The following is a 20,841-nucleotide window of genomic DNA, read 5'->3' on the forward strand; positions in this document are numbered from 1 at the left end:
GCTGAAGGAGAGGAGATTGAAGGCTTCTGCTGTTTCCAACGTTAGAATGGCGAGTGCTCAATACAGCCCCCAGTGGCAACACAGACATGACAACACAATACATAGAAGGAGAAATTCCTGAGAAAATCTCCCTTACTTTATCCTCGTAGCAGGGTTTTATCAGAGATAAAAAACTAAAACAAAATCTTCACCCTTCACGGTATGCTCGAGACCCTAAAGGAAACCTTCAGGAACCGGGGAACTCTCAGGTTATCCCACAATCCTGGACCTGCGACAGGACCCTGCCAGTAAACTTTTATTGGCCGCGCTACAAAAAAGTACTGGATCCCAGGGCCCAGCTCTCATCTTCGGATGACGAGGCCCAGGTACCATTCATTTAGCCCATTAGAAGACATCAGAATGGATCCGGTCAGGATGGCTGGCTCTCATCAAAGGATTACTGACCGTGGAGCTCAGTACAACACATCCTTACTCGTTCCCAACACCTTAGACACTGGCGAAAAAACTGAGGACTCCCAGTAGTGGGAAGAGTTATATGGGGGAAGTACACGCCTTAATGGGCGTGCCAGTGTCCAGCACCTGATAGCCGATATAACCCACATAGTAATTACTATGGCTCTGTGTCCCCTGATGTAAGAAAATAAATGTATTCCTTTGGTTTTCATGTCAACATCTTGTCTGTACGATGTTTGGGGTAAAGGACTGGTATTAGCTATCGGTCTGCTGGAAGGGTTTGGAGGGCACAGTTTGGAGGAGGCACCTAGGCAAGGTACGAGGCGGTCCAGACACAAGCGTAAACTCCTGCCCGATGGTGCATGCATGGTTATGGCCATGATGTCATGTGGCCAGTAGAAGAGCAATGTAGGACATGGAAAATATACCATGTAACTACTGAACACCAACTCTGAGGGAGGGGGGGATTTTCTAACCCTGCCGACACCAACAATGAAGCACTTTTCTCCACCAATAGCCATAGAAAACCATTTCTCACTGATACCAAATACTATTTCTATCAATGATGGGGCTTTATTCCTCCCACTGACTACAATATAGGACACTATTCCTCTTACAGACAGCAGCAATGGGACTTCTTCCCACTAAAAAAAAAAAAAGCTGTGCATTTTGACTTCCATTGAGCAGGGGAGCATTAAATGAGTCAAAGGGCAAATGTGAAACATGCAGTAAACCCTAGCAGCCAATCAGAAATCCTCTTCTAATAATTTATCGTAAAGTGCACTTAGGTGTTTAGAATTTAGTGCCTCCTGATGAAATACATAAAGCATACCCAGAATACTTCAATGAATTTTGCAATGCACATAAAACCACACATACAAAACCCCTTCTGCAGCTGGGTCTGGTTGCCTTCACCGCTGAAAGTTTTATGGATGTCACAAGATCAGAGAGACTATGATTTAAACACATGCAAGATCCTGAACACTTCCAAAAGGAAAATGAGATACGTACACAACTCACATGATCTGGAAGCTATTTATAGCATCCAGACATTAACAACATCCAGCTGGGGAAAGAACTACATCTGTGCTAAATCCTTGCAAATGAACATGATGAATGGCTGGATATTTCCACTGAAATGACCCCTAATCACAAGACACAGCTTCAACTCACATTTCCTAAAATTTAACTTTCTTGGCAGAATTCAACACTGCACGAAAAAAATAAAAGAGTTCCTGGAACAAAGTTTTGATTTCCCTATTTTGCAAGACCCTCAGTAATTTACCAGTATGAACCAAATATCTGGCCATATACTTCTATCTAGACCAGTGTTTCTCAACTCCAGTCCTCAAGGTGCCCCAAAAGGTCATGTTTTCAGGATTTCCCTCAGATGAAACGGCTGTGGTAATTACAAATGCAGTGAAACTGATCGAATCACCTGTGTAGAATAATGGAAATCCTGAAAACATGACCTGTTGGGGAGCCTTGAGGACTGGAGTTGAGAAACACTGATCTAGACATCAGCACTTAAATTTTCTGCTCTTAAAAGTCATTGGCAATGAAGCAGAATATCATTATAAGAAGCCTCCAGTAGAAGCTACCATTCTCTTGGATCATATTTTGTTGGATGCACTAGTATTTAGAGCAGGGGTGCCCAACCAGTGGCCAGCGAAGCCTTCTGATGTGGCCCATGACCTCCTGCTCTTGGATGGCAACCCTAGATTGCAGGATGCCGACCTGCCATGCCAGAGCATCAGTGTTGTGAATGAAGCCAGTGGTAGAGGAAGCAAGCAGCTGCGGAGAAGAGCCAGATAAGCCAATGATTCCTGTATAGCGCCGACTCTTGTCATAGGGGGAGTGATACCAAATGCACTGTCTGGCACAGCAAAAGCCGGTGATATCTGAATGGAAGACTGTTATTAAAGGTAAGTTTATTACTAAAATCACAGTGTATATATGAGCATATTTGTTCTGCAATGGTTACTAGGCTGCTTTCTAACTGATCCGCAGGTGTCGTGTAGGTGCACTGCGCTGAGCCATAGACGTCTGGTTTTACCTGCAGGTTTGGTGCACTTTCAGAAAGTGCACCAAACCTGTAAGATATAATAGAATTCTATAGCAAAGTGTAGCTAACCCATGTAGGGCCAAAATGAAATTATGAAATTAATCGATTACTATTTTCATAATTGATTAATCAGGCAGTAAACATAACGGGGTTAAAAAAACGAAAAATTAGCCCTTATAGTACAAAAAGTGCAAATAATCACTACTGTAAATATTACTTTCACTGTTCCACAGTAAAAAAAAGAAAAAAGGAACATCTTACAGTAGCAATTGTTTGCGCTTTTTGTGCTATAAAGGCCTAATTTTAGTTTTTTTACCCCGATTATATTACTAAACATCTTAGGCCTGGATTGGTGCTTTTTGCAGAAACCCACTACAGTTTATTTAACATGGTTTCCCATGGGACACGTTCACATCTATGCTTTTTTCAGCTGCTGTGTATTTGTAAAGGGTCAAGGACTTTTTTTCAACACAAAATGGTGCAATATACTTCAATGGAGAAGCCGAAGAAAAGCATGTAATGTGTTTTTGCAGCAATTTGTGTTTTTAATCTGCCCAACAAGAAATTGGGCAAAAAAAAAAAGCAAAAAACGTGAATCGCAGCAAAATCACGTGTGCAAAAATCAAAACGCACAGCAGAAAGCACAGCGGAAACAGATCAAAAGCAAACTGCATAGGTGTATACCAATACTTATGCTGGCCATATGGATCAATTTTCAGACGAAAGCATTCAGACAAAAAATATTTACACATTCGCTAAATGAAAGAATTTTGTTTGAAAATGTTACTTGCTTTTAACATTCTGTTTTAAAATGAATGTCATTTCTATTCAAAAACCACATACACTGTCTAAAAATTCCTTTGACCAAGAAGTTTTCTATTTCTAAATTTCCTGTCACTGTGGTTGAAAACAAACGATGATTTGACCCCACCAACGATTAGAAAATCGAACGGACGGTCTTAAAATTAAAATTTTTTTGTAAGGCCAGCATATAATATATTACAGGTCTGTTTGAAAATCTGCAAAACTGTCCAACTTATTTTTTTCTTTAACCCTTTCATGACTAAGCCTATTTTTGGAATTTGGTGTTTACAAGTTAAAATCCATATTTTTTGCTAGAAAATTACTTGGAACCCCCAAACATTATATATATTTTTTTAGCAGAGACTCTAGAGAATAAAACGGCGATTGTTGCAATATTTTATGTCACACGGTATTTGCGCAGTGGTGTTTTAAACGCAACTTTTTGGGAAAAGGGACACTTTCATGAATAAAAAAAAAAAAACAGTAAAATTAGCCCAATTTTTTTTGCGTAATGTGAAAGATAATGATACGCCGAGTAAACAGATACCAAACATGTCACACTTTATAATTGCGCGCACTTGTAGATTGATGACAAAGTACGGTACCTAAAAATCTCAATAGGCGACGCTTTAAATTTTTTTTACGGTTACCAGGTTAGTGTTACAGAGGATGTCTAGTGCTAGAATTATTGCTCTCGCTCTGACGATCGCGGCGATACCTCACATGTGTAATTTGAACACCGTTTACATACGCGGGCGCGACTTCCGTATGCGTTTTCTTTGCTTCGCGAGCACGCGGGGACGGCGGGCGCTTTAAAAAAAAAAAAAAAAAAATTTTTTTTTTTAATTTTATTTATTTTAAAATTACTAAATTGTTTAAAAAAAAAAAAAAATTGATCACTTTTATTGCTGTCACAAGGAATGTAAACATCCCTTGTGACAGTAATAGGTGGTGACAGGGCCTCTTTATGGAGGGATCGGGGGTCTAAAAGACCCCCCACCCCTGCTTTACACTTCAATGTATTCAGATCGCCGAAAACGGCGATTCTGAATACCGGATATTTTTTTTAAACCGGCCCCATTGGCAGCCGAGTAAACGGGAAGTGACGTCATGACGTCGCTTCCGTGTTTACGATGAGGAGACTGGAACGAAGCCGATTACGGCTTCATTCCAGTTCCTCCGCAGCAGCCGGAGGCGTCGGATCTCTGATCGGTGCTCCCGATCGAGCGGGAGCACCGGTAACAGCGGCGAGAGGTGGCGGGAGGGGGGGCGTCCCCTCCCGCTCCTCCGGCATAACAGCCGAGCGGCTTTTAGCCGCATCGGTTGTTATGCCTGGATAGCCAATCGCCTGCTGCAAAAAACGGTACCGGGATGATGCCTGCAGGTGCGGGCATCATCCGGGTATAACCCCCGGAAGCCGAGTACGCATATCTGCGTACGCTCGGCGGGAAAGGGTTAAATAAAAAAAATTGATCTCCAAGTCTGATATTTACCAGATTCAACCTCTAATAGTATATACCGTATTTATCGGCGTATAACGCGTATTTTTCCCCCCCTTAAGATTAGGGGAAAAATTGTGGGTGCGTGTTATATGCCAATCCCCACCGATCCTCTGCTAACTGAGGGGGAGAGGAGCAAGCGCCTCCGAGATACACATAGCCGAGAGTACTGTGTACTCGGCTCCGTTCGCAGTCACGCCCAGTCCCGCCATTGGACCTGTGTTATGGCGATCATAGGAGTCAATGGGCAGGACTGGGTGGGGCTCCAAGTGGAGCTGAGAGGAGCCGAATGTACAAAGTACATTCAGCTATGTGTGTCTTGGCTGTGCTCATTTTAAAAAACGCTGCAGGCTGCAATGAGACGGGGCAGGGCTGCAATGAGACGGGGCAAGGCTAGGCAAGGCTGCAGATGGACACTGATCATTCTACAATGATGGACAAGGCTGCAGATGGACACTGATAAGGCTGCATTGATGGGCATTTAAATGTAATTTTTTTCCTTAAACTTCCCTCCTAAACTTGGGGTGCGTGTGTTACGCCGATAAATACGGTATCTCTTCTGTCTGTTATTCTCACAGTGGATTAGAGATTTTGCTCCCTAACAATATAGTTGGTTATTTATATTTAAAACTGAATAGAGATATTTAAGAATAAATTGCCTTTTTTTTAACTTTACATATTAACTAAATTATACACCACACTTTTTTTTTTTAAGGTTATTAACCGATCAAAACAATAAATCGGCCAACTAATCGTTTATGAAAATAATCATAAGTTGCAGCCCTAAACCCATGCACCAATAGGTGCACTGTGCTGCACCCGCGGTGTGGGTAGACTGCTGACCATCCATTTAAAAGCAGCCTTAGGCCCCTTTCACACGATTGGTCCAACCCAAATCGTACCCTCTATGGAACAGCAGATGTAAACAGACTTGTATCCGTTTACACCTGCCTACCTACAATCCGATCTGCTAAAAGAACAGAAGTGGATCCATCCCCTTTCATCTGATCAGAGGGCTCAGAGTAGAGTGGGCTGTGCCTGTGTCCATTTTGCATAAGCAAAGTGGATGCAGACCTGTCATTCGCCCACTCAGCTCATTGTCACCTGCGACTAGTTACCAACTTGCTTAAGTGGTCCTCGCTCTTCAAAAAGGTTGGGCACCCCTGATCTAGAGGATGCCCGGCAAGAAGAACCGAAGAGAAGGACAAGACCCCCAAAGTCGGAAGAAGAGGCGGCGGCGGCGGCGACAGAAGACCGGGCCAACGCTAGTAAAAGAGCTAAAGGAATAAAGCGGAGGCCCGGCAAAAAGAACCGAAGAGGGGGTCAAGACCCCCGAAGTCGGAAGAAGACCCCCGGGCGGCGACGAAGAAGAAAGCCGGGCTCCTCCACTAGTAAAAGAGCTAGCAGAAGATAGCGGAGGAGTCCGGCGAGAAGACCCCCCAAGACGGAAGAAGACCACCGGAGCTGTGCAATAAATTATTTTTAACCCGTGTTTTATTTACATTTTTTTTTAACAGGTGAATGGGTAGGGGTACATTGTACCCCATACTCATTTACATAGGGTGGGGGCCGGTATCTGGAGGCCCTCTTATTAAAGGGGGCTCCCGGATTCCGATAAGCCCCCCGCCCGCAGACCCTGACAACCAACGGCCAGGGTTCTTGGATAAGGGTCTTATATGGACCTAGGGGGGACCCCCACGCCGTTTTTTCGGCGTAGGGCTTCCCGTTTAAGTCCATACCAGGTGACGGGGCCAGCGACGTGTCAATCTCGCTACCGAAGGCAGGGACATTGACTTCCTTCGCTAGTCCCGGCTACCTTGAGACGCGTTCAACATGAACGGACTTTCCTCCGTGTGTGGGCAAGTCCGTTCATTTCAAAAGTACGGCGGACTCCCGCCATAGTCCGGCGGACCTAGTCCGCCAGAAAAGTCTGGTCGTGTGTGGGCAGGTCCGCTCGTTCGGAAAGTCCGGCGGACTTTCCGGTGGTTTTTCTGGTTTGAATTCTAATGTTTCAATCTTGTGATACTGTACTGTCACCTAGTTACAATTGTAACAGTTTTGCAAAATTCTATGAAAAAAAAAAAAAAAAAAAGTGTGTCACGATTGCCAACAGTGTGACGACATATTAACACAGGCAAGCAGAGGTTCGTACTGTTTGAGCTCACATATGTAAGGGACATACACAAAAATATGGTGGTGGACATGCCTTGGATGTGATAGATCCAATAATCAAGACTAGACTATAAATCAAATGACTTCCCAGTAAACATTGCATCTCTGAATGTTTTCATCATGTAGATTTTACATCGCAGCCAGTCAAATGTTAAAGAGGAGCTCCAGTCTCCACCCCAAAAACAAAAAGTAACCTTAGACCCCACTGTGCACTCTCGAACCACTGGTCTCGCAGTCTTCTAGAACCTGTGATGTGTCCCAGAAGGCTGCAGGGGAAGGTGGGGGCAAAATCATGTACCTGCTCCCTCCCCAAAAAAGTGGCAAATATATAGGGGGGGGGAAATCGGAACTTCCACTTTTGTTTAAAGTTCCGCTATAATGTTAACACATGCACACCAAGGTCCAGCACTTTCTGCAGCCTCTCTACATCTTAACTGCTATTCATGCTGAAATATTCCACCATGTTATGTGTTTTTCAACCAAACTCATCCTAAAGAATGCAGGTGTAGTCTGTATTGTAGAGACATGAATTGTTCCTTCACATGAGACAACATGTCTCACTTTCTCATGCATGCTAGTGTGAGGTCCAACAGGGGGTGGCACAATAAGCATTTTTTTAAATACATTTTTATAACTTTTTTTTGAAGCGTCGCATAGTATCTTCACACAGCAAGTAGTGCACTGCAGAAAAATTCAGCATGTCTGCTTTTTCCTACACCATGCTGTACATCACACCAGTGTTGTGGTATCAACAGGACACCTTGAAATCTTTTTTTTATGTGCCCCAGCAGTGATCTGCATTTTTCTTTTGCAGAAAAAGATGGGCCACCATGTATAGTGTGAACGTACCCTAAATTGTGGGACATACACTAATGGATTCCATGCACTCTCTGTATGTGTATACTGTAAATACATAAAATAAAAAAGCAATGAAATATATATATGCAGCTAACCTTTTGGCTGTTCAGTTCCTGCCTCAGTCTCTCCAACTCTCCCTGCTGGTTCTGAACTTTTAACTGAAGGACAAAGTCATTCTTTGAGTCATTCCCAAGTAAAGATTCCACAGAAGAATTATCCATGCTGCTTGGATTCTTATTCAGATGTGATAATGGGCGCCTTGCTTTCGCAGGGAGCCGTGGAAAATCAAATGGGAAAACCATTCCTGATAAAGTAAGATGAACACAAAAAACAAAAATGACTAGTTTAGTTTGCTTCCATAATCATTAAAAATGTATTAACAATCATACTCTGAGCCAAAGAGTATATTACTATTAAATAGCACATAGAATGCTTATTGAAGCCTTATTGACCAATAAGTTATTATTAAAGTGGTTCTAAAGGCAGAAGGTTATTTCTATGCATTAGGTAAAAAACCTTTTGCAAGCAGCTCCCACCCCCACAAACACTTGCCCGAGTCCGATCTCGATCCAGCGCTGTGCACAAGAGTAGAGGCTCTCTCAGCTCTATCCCTAATCACTGGCTTAGACACAACAGTGGGAGACACTGGCTTCTGCTGTGGTCAATGACAGCCAGTGAGGAGGGGGCGGAGGGGCATGACACAGAGCTGGCTCAGGAGAGAGCATGCATAAATGCCCCCAGAGCAAGCGGTTTACTATGGGGTTCTTGGCAGAGAGAGGAGCAAGAAGCGCCAGACCAAAGAAAAGGAGAATTGGGGCTGCTCTGTGCAAATCCATCGCACCGAGCAGGCAAGCAGAACACGATTGTTATTTTTGAAAAAAAAAAAAAAGTTGGTCTTTATATTCACTTTAAAGCAACTGTTAGAATAACATTTTTAAACTAAGGGCTCCCAACAAAGAAAATTATTATTACTTGCCCGTTTAGCCACCCACACTGCTGTGTCTGAACAGCGTTTTCTATCCCATACAAGTCAGGGTTCGTCAGATACAAGGTCTCCCACTGAAAGCCGTGGTTCTCTCTGCTGCCGCATGCCACTACTCTCACAGTTGCAAGGCATGGTACCACTACATGTGGTTCAAAGCCTGACAAAATGATGAGTTCTACAGCAACCTTCAATGGTTGGTTCCATTGTCTATGGATTCATCAATAAAAATGCCACCAAGTCATTGATAGGCTTGGAGTAAGCCCTTAAAGAGGAAGTAAACCCTGATGTGTTTACTTCCTGTTTCCCTGCAAAGATAAAGCATTATGGGCTACTATGCATCGCTTAGTAGACCATTATGTGTCACTTACCTGACACAGGAGCCAGCGATGTCACCGCTGTCCCCTTTTCCACGGAGCGTCCATCTTCTTTCCGGGTATTGTGGCTCCGGCGCTGTGATTGGCCAGATCCGTGATGATGTCACTCCTGTGCATGCGCACAGGAGCCGCCACTAACAGCATATTGCCGTTAGCAGCGGCATGCTCAGTGCGCCTGCGCGCCGCTGTCTACGGCATATGCACCATAGACAGCAGTGCCTGTCTTTTTGGAAATATCTCCTAAACCGTGTAGGTTTAGAAGATATTTCTTGGACCTACAGGTAAGCCTTAATCAACCACTTTAATGTGAAAAGTTACACTGAAAACTAATATGCTATTTTTTTTATAAGTTCTGTTTATTACAGTTTTGCATTATAAATACAAAAAAATCCCCAACAGGTTATCACGACAAGCAAATCAAACTGTTGCTCTGACATAGGTGCACATGACATGACATCAGGAACCAAGATTACAGAACAGCAGCTCCCCCAAGCAAATATTTATGTACAGTGGCTTGCAAAGGTACCTTGGCATTTTTCGTGTTTTGTTGCCTCACAACCTGGAATTAACATGGATTATTTGAGGATCTGCATCAATTTACAGAACATACCCACAACTTTGAAGATGTTTCTTATTTTATTGTGAAGCAAACAACAAATAGGACAAAATAACAATTCACCCCCCCTAAAGTCAATACTTTGTAGAGCCACCTTTTGCAGCTATCACAGCTCCAAGTCGCTTTGGATAAGTCTCTATGAGCTTGACACATCTTACCACTTGGCTTTTTGCCCATTGCCCCTTTTGCAAAACTGCTCCAGCTCCTTCAAGCTGGATGGTTTGCGCTTGTGAACAGCAATCTTCAAATTTGACCACAGATTTTCTATTGGATTGAGGTCTGGGCTTTGACTAGGACATTCCAACACATTTACAGGTTTGTCCTTAAACCACTCAAGTGTTGCTTTAGCAGTGTGTTTAGGGTCATTGTCCTGCTAGAAGGTGAACCTCCATCCTAGCCTCAAATCACACACAGAGTGGTACAGGTTTTGCTCAATAATATCCCTGTATTTAGCACGATCCAACTTCCCCACAACTTTGACCAGTTTCCCAATCCTGACTGCTGAAAAATGGTGTTCTGTGGGTGATGTAATGTGTTGGGTTTGCGCCAAAAAAATAGCGTTTTCTTTGATGGCCAAAAAGTTTAATTTTTGTCTCATCGGACCAGAGCACCTTTCTCCATACATTTTGGGAGTCTCCCACATGCCTTTTCGCAAACTCAATAAGTGCCATTTTATTTTTTTGCTGAAAGTAATGGTTTTCTTCTGGTCGCTCCGCCATAAAGCCCAATTCTATGGAGTGTATGGCTTATTGTCGTCCTATGTACAGATACTCATCTCTGCTGTGGAATTCTGCAGCTGCTCCAGGGTTACCTTAGGTCTCTGTACTGCCTCTCCGATTAATGCCCTCCTTGCCCGGTCCTTGAGCTTTGGTGTGCAGCCATCTCTTGGCAGGTTTGAGGTTGTGCCATATTCTTTCCATTTGGTTATAATAGATTTGCTGGTACTTCTAGGGATCAAAGATTTGGATATTTTTTTCTTTTTTTTTTTTTCTTTTTATAACCTAACCCTGAATTGTACTTCTCAACAACATTGTCCCTTACTTGTTTGGAGAGTTTCTTGGTCTTCATGGCAGTGTTTGGTTAGTGGTGCCACTTGCTTAGGTGTGTTGCAGCCTCTGGGGCCTTTCAAAAAGGTGTGTATACGCAATGACAGATCATGCGACATTTAGATTGTACATGGGTGAACATCATTTCACTAATTATGTGACTTCTGAAGGTAATTGGTTGCACCAGAGCTTTTTATGGGCTTCAAAACAAAAAGGGAGTAAATATACATGCCAATTATTTTTTAATTTCTGAAAAATTGTTTTATGTATATGTTTGTTTTTCTAATTTTACTTCACCAACTTAGACTATTGTGTTCTGATCCATCACATTTAATTCAGATTAAAAAAACATTGCACTAAAGGCTGTAATGCAACAAAATAGGTAAAAAGCTAAGGGGTGAATACTTTTGCAAGGCACTGTATGTGGTGGGGAAACAGATAGTCCCAGTAGGTTGCAAGGAGTAGGTGCAACAGCATGGGGTGCCTCCATCCAGCAATAAATGGCCAAAGAGGGGAAGCCAGGGGACAGAGGGTAACGTTAGAAGCTCAATGCTACGAACATCTAAGGTAAAACCACATTCAATGATGCAAAGTAGAAAGGAGGAAGAGGGTTACCAAGAGTGCCCAGTGAGGAGATGCAAGTCAGGGGAAGTGCAGACATTGGGGAATTTATTGGGACAGCCCCTACTGCTGGTCACCCTACTTAGAAATAAAACAGCATTGACCAAAGACATCCAGTGATTCTTAGTTGGTGGGCCAGATAACTTCCACATTAGAACTATGGTAGCAATTGCCCCAGTAGGATTCTGTAGGCCTACTATGAGACCAAGATGTCCACTAAATGCAGGAGGAAGAACTTCAGAAATTTTGGGATGAATAGTGCCATTAGGGAAGAGCTATCCAATAATGTTGAATGAAAGTACAGTTCTATTAAATATGCAGTGGAGGAGTAGGTAAAAATTCTTCCCAGTTTATCTATGATAATGTTGACCTGGGGTAATATTTTGTATTTCACAAGTCTATCCTATAAGACGTTGAAAGGGATAGTCCTATACCTCATCCCAATCTTCATCCTCCAGGGCTGCAAGGCCCTTTTGCCCTGCATTTGTCTGCAATCCATTGCAAGGTGTGGTAGATCCTGGAGTGGGTTTTATTTAAAATCATCATCTTGCAGTACGGACTCCAAACCAGAAGATTGCAATTAGAGAAGGTTCAAGCCTGCTAATATTGAAGCTTTTAGAATAGATAGCATTTCAGCAGCAATAACCCATCCCTCAAGTAATCAAAGAAGGCCCTTTCATATTCAAAAATATTTCTGCTAAGAGTTCATTTCCCCTAGTTGCCCAAATGAACTAGGGACCCCCAGGTTATTTCACAGGGAATGTGCTAATATTTAAGGCACATTGGTTTGTCACTGCTGCCTCTGAATACATAAAAAAATCTCCCCTGGAGCATATGTTAGTACTCTTGTAATGGTTAGTGGAAGAAACCACAAGGAACGGGGCAGTGGGAAAGAGAAGTATCAATTCTTGTCTTTGCATGGAGCACTTAGTTGTAATTTTTTTTTTTTTCTTGCAACAGAGTGGCTTTAAAGTCTTTTGTTACGAGAGTTTCATACTTTGGGGCTTGTTCACATTATAGCGTAATGACTGTCTTTTTTCCCCACACTGGATAAACACCAGTCACCACTAGGACACATAGAAAATGAATGTTTTCTGTGTTCCCTGTTTACACCACAACACAGCCCAGAGAACTAGGAACCACAGATCATCACTCAGTAGTGCAATTCACCATGAATGAAGTGTCACACTGTGCACTTCTTATAAAGTTAAAAGAAAAAGGAAGAAGGAAGGAAACCCACTACGGCTCATTTTAACTGAAAACTGTCAGCTGCTCGCGCCCTAAATGGAGCATTTAGCATAATGGAAAGTATGAACAGGCCCTTTGTAGATTACGCTTCAATTTTTTTATTTTTAAAATATATAGATATGCAGATTTGTCTCTAAAGTCTCTCTGTACACAACTGTTCAGAGAAGATATCACATACCTAGAGAAGGCATTGCTTTAAATAAGGCAGTGGACTTGCAGTGTGAGACAGATAAACAATGTAGAGAACAGAAAATATGTATGAACAAACATGGTCATCTAAAACGTACATATATAATTACAAACTATACAGAGAAACATGATTGTTTTTAAAACATAAATCATTCAGTCAGTGTGCTTTTTGCGTGCACTTATATTTCCACCTCTTGTGTTATCTCATTGTGTAACATATATGCAATAAGTAAATACAGTGTGTTCACATGGAAGAAAGAAAAAACTATTCCAATCTGCACAGATACGGAAGCTGAAAAATCCACATACATGCATGGCAGCAACGAAAAATACTGATGCACTAAGGGCACATTCATGGAAGCGAGCCAAGGAATTTACATATATGTACATAGCATTAATGAATAACATTGAAGAAACTAGCATAGGTTCATCACACACCCATTCACAACTCCCAACAGTGCAGACTTTTTGGCTGCGATTCTGATCTGAGAGGTGGATTATGACTAGGAGTATTTCCCCCTCAGTGTAAAGTGTCAATGCAGCTGGGTCATCTGCCCTCCTGGTACTGCTGTAGCTCTGCAACTTTCTGTTCTATGCAGTGCAGCCAGCGAGCAGAACTGACAGCTGTAGACTGCAGGTGGGAACTGCAGCAGTGCTGTAGGACAGAGGAACAGAAGGGAGCACAATATTTCTGGCCTCTGCAAGAGAGTTGCCATCCTGGCAAAAGGGATGGGGGTGGGGGGTTAAGTGTCAGGAGGGAAATGTAGGTAAAGGAGGTGAAGTGCTTGGCTGAAACTGCAGGTAAAGAATGAAGTGGCAGGCTGTAGCTGCAGACAGGTGAAGGTGAAGTGCAAAGAGGGAGCAGCGGGCAAAGCAGATGAGGTTCCAGAAAGGACCCGCAGGGTAAAGGAGGTGGTGATGTGTCAGGAGGGAGCTGCTGCTGGGGGGTGAATGTTGAAAGCAGAGTTGATGATTAATGCTGTAAGGCCTATGGACACTGCTGTACAGGTGGCAAAGAAGGCTCTATCTGAACAAACTTTGAAAATGGCTGACATGGAGGATCGTATGAGATGGAAGAATATCCGGCTAGTGGGGTTTGCTGCGGTACTGTAGGGGAGACACCCCGAGGAGTTACTGGAGGGTTGGCTCACTGAAAATATGGAGCCTGAGCCTTTTCCTATTCTTCATGGGACTAGACAGGGGTGCCCATTGCCTCCACTCCTGTTTGCCCTGGCCATAGAACCCCTGGCGACTAAGTTGATGTCTAGTGAGATCTTCTCTGGTCTCCGGTTGGGGGAAGCTGGAGAAACACGTGTCATTTTATGCAGATGACATGCTGCTATATTTGCAGGATCCGAGTCCCTCACGTTCAGCGACCTTTGAGTTGATTCAGGAATTTGGAGACATCTCTGGCTTCAGGATTAAGTGGGCCAAGTCATATCTATTTCCATTTGATGAACAGGTAGTGGCCCCTACTGATTGTCCCATTCTACTGTCTGGATCTTTTAAATATCTAGGGATTCAGGTACAGCTCCCCAGCTCTAGATTTTTGGAGCTAAAATTTGACACAGAGTATAGGAGCTCATGGGGAGAAGGTGCAAAAATAGCAGAAGCTACCACTTACAGTGATGGGGACAAAAATAATTTTAAATACATTTTACTCAAGTTTTTGTACATCCTCTCGAACTCGCCTGTCTGTATTCAAAACAGGTCTTCAGGAACAGACTCTGTTGTAGTGGGATTTTTGTGGGGATCTCGAGCCCCCAGGGTGTCCATGGCCGTACTGAAATTGCCTGTTACAATGGGGGGACTGGCCCTTCCGGACTTACAAGCCTACTTCTTTGCAGCACAGCTGTCCTTCCTGCATTGGAGATTTTTTCCTCAGATCCCTAATGCGACTACATTGCTGGAATCTGCGGTGGCTAGTTTGCAGGAGACTCTTCTGAATATGGTCTATATGAAAGTTGTGAATGCTGACATTCTTCTCTACCACATGACGTACGAGGCCAGGGGAGCTCCCAAGAAATTTAGGAAGGTTTGGTTTAGGTGGGTTGACCCAAAGGAGACACTGGAAGATGGGGTGAATGAGTAAAGGCTGAAGTAGTATGAAGACGAAGCTGATGGGAGGGACTTGAGGGTGGGGGTACAGACTCTGTTATGAGAGTTATACGATGCCGGGGGTTATACGATGCTGAGAGCTTGTATATTAGTTAATTCCTTTTGGATTGGGGGGGGGAATAAAAAAAAATAAAAAAAATAGGCGGAATCACTGGAATACAGCTGGGCATTCTAGACTCTTACTGAAGTCTTTTTTCCCTGAGCAGGGGATGCGGTTACGTGAACTGGATTATATATATAAAAAAAAAAAAAAAACACACAATGTCCTCAAATTGTCCCCTTTAAAAAATGGACCTGTACGATAGTTACAAAGAGGTGTAACAGAAATGAAAAGAAGCAGTTAATACGAGATATGAGAGCCATGTCTGGTATTTGTATTTACAGTATATATTTCTATTTTATACCAGAGTTTTTTGGGCCTCCTTCCACAGGTCTCTTCTTCTCCTCATGTAGGAGTGATTCTTCCAGCTCTTTAGGAGTAGGATTCAGCAGTTCCCATTCCTCATTTGTGTAGAAGGTACTCTTTCTGGGCTCTTGGCCACTTTTGCCAGGTCTAAAGTTCTGCACAGAGTTTCTAACAAAGAACAAGAACAAAATCAACATTACTAGAAAAGTGCAAAGTCGTGTTTCCAAGCAGTCTTTTCTCATAACAGGATGTGGTCACAAACCCAAAAAGATAAATGATTTTTCTTATTCATGCTAGGATTTTCATAAATTTAAGCTTATTTGGCCATTAGCATATCAAGAATCTTAAGAATATATTATGATGTCTATTAGAGCAAAAAGGGCATCTGTGTTAAAATCTAACTGAATTCAATTCTACGTAACTGATTCATATACATTATCATATAATAATATTTTTATCATCTCAATAAATGTTTGTGTTTAGAAGCATTTTTATTATAACTTGAAGTGCATGATATAATTTGCATATAAAGTGCTGTTAAAATCACTATGAATAGCCAAACAATACCTTTACTGCTTCACCGGGAGGGGGGCCAGCCTTAAAGTTTTACACTACCTGAAATCTTTGAAAATTAGGCTTTTTTCTTGCACTATATGGTTTTAATGACTAGTAAAAAATTCAGACAGAAAACCTTCCATGATAGTTTTCTGATCTCAGGTGTATCATTCTACAGGAGGATTAAGAGACCCGAAGGATCAGGTAAGTATAGCCTTTCGGTATGCTATTAGACAAAACCAGCAAATAACCCATGCAGTGCGAGCACAGCCCCACTGCATGGGGGTTCATGGAGTTCTGCATTGAAATCCATTCTGCATGAATGGATTTCCTTTCACTTCCTGCTTGGCTATGGAACAGGAAGTGAAGGGAAATCTCTGATATTGGACACAGGTGGCTAAAAATAAATTTGACAGGGGTTATAACCTTACCTTGCTATATCCAAAATGAAAAAAAAAAAAAAGGAGTTTTGTCTATACTTATACTTTAAGTTCACCACATATACACTCTATAAGATTGCCTTTAAATCTATGATAAACTATTTAGTGCAAGTGCTTGCCTCATTGGAATCAAATTGATTAGATAAGGTAGGTGCACGATACTTAGGTGTGGTAATTCTAATTATGACTGTACAAAGATTGTATGGTCAGATAGTACTGTGTATGGTGACAATAAATGTGACTTATTTTCAAATCTTATGGGACTGTCACTTTTTTTAAACTAAAGTGTATCTGTACCTAGAAACAAACAGCTTATTAGCCCTTGGTGGGTTTAGTTTTCTTTTTATCACCTGGTGATCTGGCCAGTAACATACTTTCTGTCTTGGGGTTGGCTCTCCTCCTCCACTCTATCTATGAAGGAGCAACAGAGTCCCCCTTGGACAATAGCACTGGCAACTTGCAGAGAGGATAGTGCTAGATGGACTAGTAGATTTAGATGGACTTTAAATAAGCAATAAATTAAAACCCATGTCCAACCAGGGCCGTCTTTAACGTGGTGTAAATGGGGCAGCTGCCCTGGGCCCTGTCATACATGCGGAGGCCCAAAGCAGCTGCCCGTTTGAGCCTGTGCTGCCCACAAATAGTGTTCCTGGGTAGCAGATACATCGATCTGCCCCAGCTTGTTCTCCTGCCGGGTTGATACACACGGCCACTAACAGAGAGAGGCTCAGTTGCGAGCGGTATGTGTTGAGCCCGCTACGCTCATCCTGCTTCTCCCTCTGTCAACAGCTGCAGGACCGGAGCGGCTGTGAAAGGGAATAAAGCAGAGCGGAGCTCCGTGTTTGCCCCCCCCCCCCCCATCCGTCAGACTTGTGTAGCACATACCCGAGCAAAGTGTTCTGGCTGCATGTTACAGCAGGTCTGATTGGGAAAGAAAAAGGAGGTGCATGCTCCACTGGTGCAAAGCTTGCTTCTTAAAGTGTTACTAAATCCACAACAGTAAAATCAGTCTGTATATACAGCATAGCATGCTAGTTATACTCACTGTGGAACTTAAGGGGTTAATCCTCGCCATTGTGTAAAAAGGCTGTTTTATCCAGTATGGATAGATCTTCCCCCTCCTGCACTGTCTATCTAGGGAAGGCCAGCAAAACACAGGCAGGGTAGCCGACCTGCTCACACATGCTCAGTTGTGTCTTTTAATGCTGGAGAGAACATTTACTTGTTCTCAGAGCTAGCCAGGTCACATGATATTGACATCACACATGGGCGTGTATACAGGCTGCAGCGGAAATCGCCTCCTACCTGAACACCCAGCACTGGAGAAACTGTGCAGTTTATCAAGTACCTGTGGTATACATCATCCAAAAAAAAGGTATATATTGGCAGTATTTTAATGTGAAAAGATTTATAAGCTGTGGGCACTGTGGTGGGGGGGATTTTCATATTACTGGGTTTAGTATTACTCTAAACAGGTGAGAGAATTGTGGAGAAGGCGGAGGGGGCAGTTAAGAGAGAACTGTGAAAAGGAAGGAGTAAATGTGTGTAAGCTTTAGGGATACAGAAGTAAGGTGTGGGTACAGATGTGAGGTGTGAATGGGGGAGGGAATACTGTGGACGGGGGGGGGGGGGTACAGAGGAGCTGCGAACGAGGGTGGGTGCCGAGGTGAGTTGCGGACGAGGGGCGGTGCCGAGGTGAGCTGCGGACGAGGGGCGGTGCCGAGGTGAACTGCGGACTAGGGCGGTGCCGAGGTGAGCTGTGAATGGGGGTACAAAGGTGAGCCAACTCCCTGCCCCCAACCCTGGCTTTTCTTGTGGAGAGACGTAGAGCATCGCCAAATATTCCACGCATTGCACAAAAATAGCAAGAGGCACCGAGTACCACACTCAATATTGCATAACAAACAGGGTTCGGGAGTGCATACTGTGCAGCGATGAGGTGTATGTATCACACAGGGCACAAACAAAAAACCATCACAAGAGACAGTACTTACATATCCCCTCCCAAAGTAACCATCTATTGCTCATTTCTGCACACCTCTTTGCTTTGTTTTAGGAGTTCTCTTTATTGGTGGGTCCCTTCACCTCCCCAGTCCATGTTGTGCAGGCAGTGAGGAGATGATGTGCTGTAACCTCTAGCAACCAATAAGTAAGTAGTAATGATGCAGCGCAACTTCTAGTAACCAGTGTGCAGTAACTTCTAACAACAAATGAGTGACCGGTAATGATGTGCAGTAACTTCTAGCAACCAGTCAGCGAGCCTGGACCAGTCCTTTTGGTTTACATTATTAAAGTTTTTATTAGATAGATCTATGGGTGTGTGTTTGTCTGTTGGAGAGTGAAATTGCATGGGCCCCCCCCCCCAAAAAAATGGTTTGCCCAGGGTCTAATCAATGTTAAAGTTGGCCCCAAGTCCAACTGACACTTTTTAAACAGTTAAACATGCTTTTTGCTTTATTTTGCTTTTGGGATAAAGGCTTAAATTAACCACCTCGCGCCCGCCCTATAGCCAGTGACGGCCGTAGAGCAGGCGCGTTCGTCCGGGAGGCCGTCCCTGGACGTCGTAATGTTTACTTACGCACTACGCGCCGCCGCGGGCGCGCATCGCAGAAGTTCTGTGTTCGCCGTGTCCCCCGGGGACAGGCAAACACAGATCGCTGTAAACGGCCAATCACAGCGGCCGTTTACAGTGCGATCGGCGTGTCCAATGGGAGATGATCTCATATGTAAACATATGAGATCATCTCTCAGCACCGCTCTCCCTCCTCACACAGACAGAGTGTGAGAGGGGAGAGAAAAAAAAAAAAAAAAAGCGCCATCCTCCCCCAGCAGTGCCATCCATCCTCCCCCAGCAGTGCCATCCACCCCAGTGCCATCCAACCCAGTTCTACCTGCCCCAGTGCCACCTGCCCCCAGTGCCACGTATAAGTGCCATCTGTCATCAGTGCCACGTGTCATCAGTGCCACATAGTGCCATCTGTCATCAGTGCCACCTGTCATCAGTGCCACCTGTCATCAGTGCCACCTGTCATCAGTGCCACCTGTCATCAGTGCCACCTGTCATCAGTGCCACGTGCCATCTGTTGTCAGTGTCACGTGCCATCAATGCCACGTATCAGTGCCATCTGTCATCAGTGTCACGCGTCATCGGTGCCATGTATTAGTGCCATCTGTCATCGGTGCCATGTATTAGTGCCATCTGTCATCGGTGGCACGTATTAGTGCCATCTGTCATCGGTGGCACGTATTAGTGCCATCTGTCATCAGTGCCACGTATTAGTGCCACCTGTCATCAGTGCCACGTGTCTTCAGTGCCACGTATAAGTGCCACGTGTCATCAGTGTCACGTGTCATCAGTGTCACGTGTCATCAGTGTCACGTGTCATTGTCCTGGTGCTTCAAAAGTGTAATAAATAGTCAACAAGTTAGATGTGTAATTTATGTTCCTAGAACACGGGATGGCGCTCCCTGCATGTTGGGCCTCTCTATGTGGCCAGGCTGTGAAAAAGTCCCACACATGTGGTATTGTAATACTCAGGAGGAGTAGCAGAATTTTTTGGGGGGTGTTATTTGTGGTATACACATGCCACGTGAGAGAAATAACCTATTACAATGACAATTTTGTGGAGAAAAAAAAATGAAAAATCTTAATTTTGCAAAGAATTGTGGGAAAAAAATGACAACATCAAAAAGCTCACTATGCCTCTTACTAAATACCTTGGAATGTCTACTTTCCAAAAAGGGGTCATTTGGGGGGTATTTGTACTTTCCTGACTTGTTCGGGTCACAAGAAGAGAGATAGGCCACCAGTACATCAGATGTGATCAATTTTGTGCGATTCGCACCACAGCTTGTAGACTCTCTAACTTTCACAAAGACCAAATAATATCCACTAATTTGGGTTATTTTTACCAAAGATATGTAGCAGTATAAATTGGCCAAAATTTATGAAGAAAAATTAATAATTTGCATAATTCTGTCACAGAAACAAAGAAATATGCGTTTTTTTTCAAAATTTTCGGTCTTTTTTCATTTATAGCGCAAAAAATAAAAACCCCAGAGGTGATCAAATACCACCAAAAGAAAGCTGTATTTGTGGGAAAAAAAAAAAAGGAAAAAAAATTAATTTGGGTACAGTGTTGCATGACTGAGTAATTGTCATTCAAAGTGTGAGAGCACCGAAAGCTGAAAATTGGTCTGGGCAGGAAGGGTGTTTAAGTGTGAAGTGGTTAAAGGAATTAAGTTGACAATTGAAAGCACCCGCCAGTGTTAAATGGTTTGTCTCAAACTCTCAATACATTAACTTTACCTTTTGCAGGAATGTTTGGTCTGTTAAAAGATACCAGACTTAATGACAGGATCAACAGATATTACCACTATTTTAGGGGGAAA

The 20,841-nt window shown here is 43.3% G+C and overlaps 1 protein-coding gene across 1 annotated transcript in view; it reads right to left on the reverse strand.

Annotated features, from left to right (window-relative positions):
* Positions 1 to 20,841, reverse strand: part of TBC1D2B (TBC1 domain family member 2B) — a 118,394-nt gene that overhangs the window by 60,718 nt on the left and 36,835 nt on the right. The window contains exons 4-5 of the mRNA XM_077472686.1: positions 15,453 to 15,622; positions 7,947 to 8,155 (exon numbers count right to left, since the gene is read on the reverse strand). Of these exons, the coding sequence (XP_077328812.1) occupies positions 7,947 to 8,155; positions 15,453 to 15,622 (379 nt within the window). The remainder of the gene's footprint in view (positions 1 to 7,946; positions 8,156 to 15,452; positions 15,623 to 20,841) is intronic.

This window comes from Lithobates pipiens, unplaced genomic scaffold (assembly GCF_037356315.1).
Source record: "Lithobates pipiens isolate NorthernLeopardFrog02 unplaced genomic scaffold, aLitPip1_a1.2 Scaffold_8, whole genome shotgun sequence".
In the NCBI taxonomy this organism is placed as follows: Eukaryota; Metazoa; Chordata; class Amphibia; order Anura; family Ranidae; genus Lithobates; species Lithobates pipiens.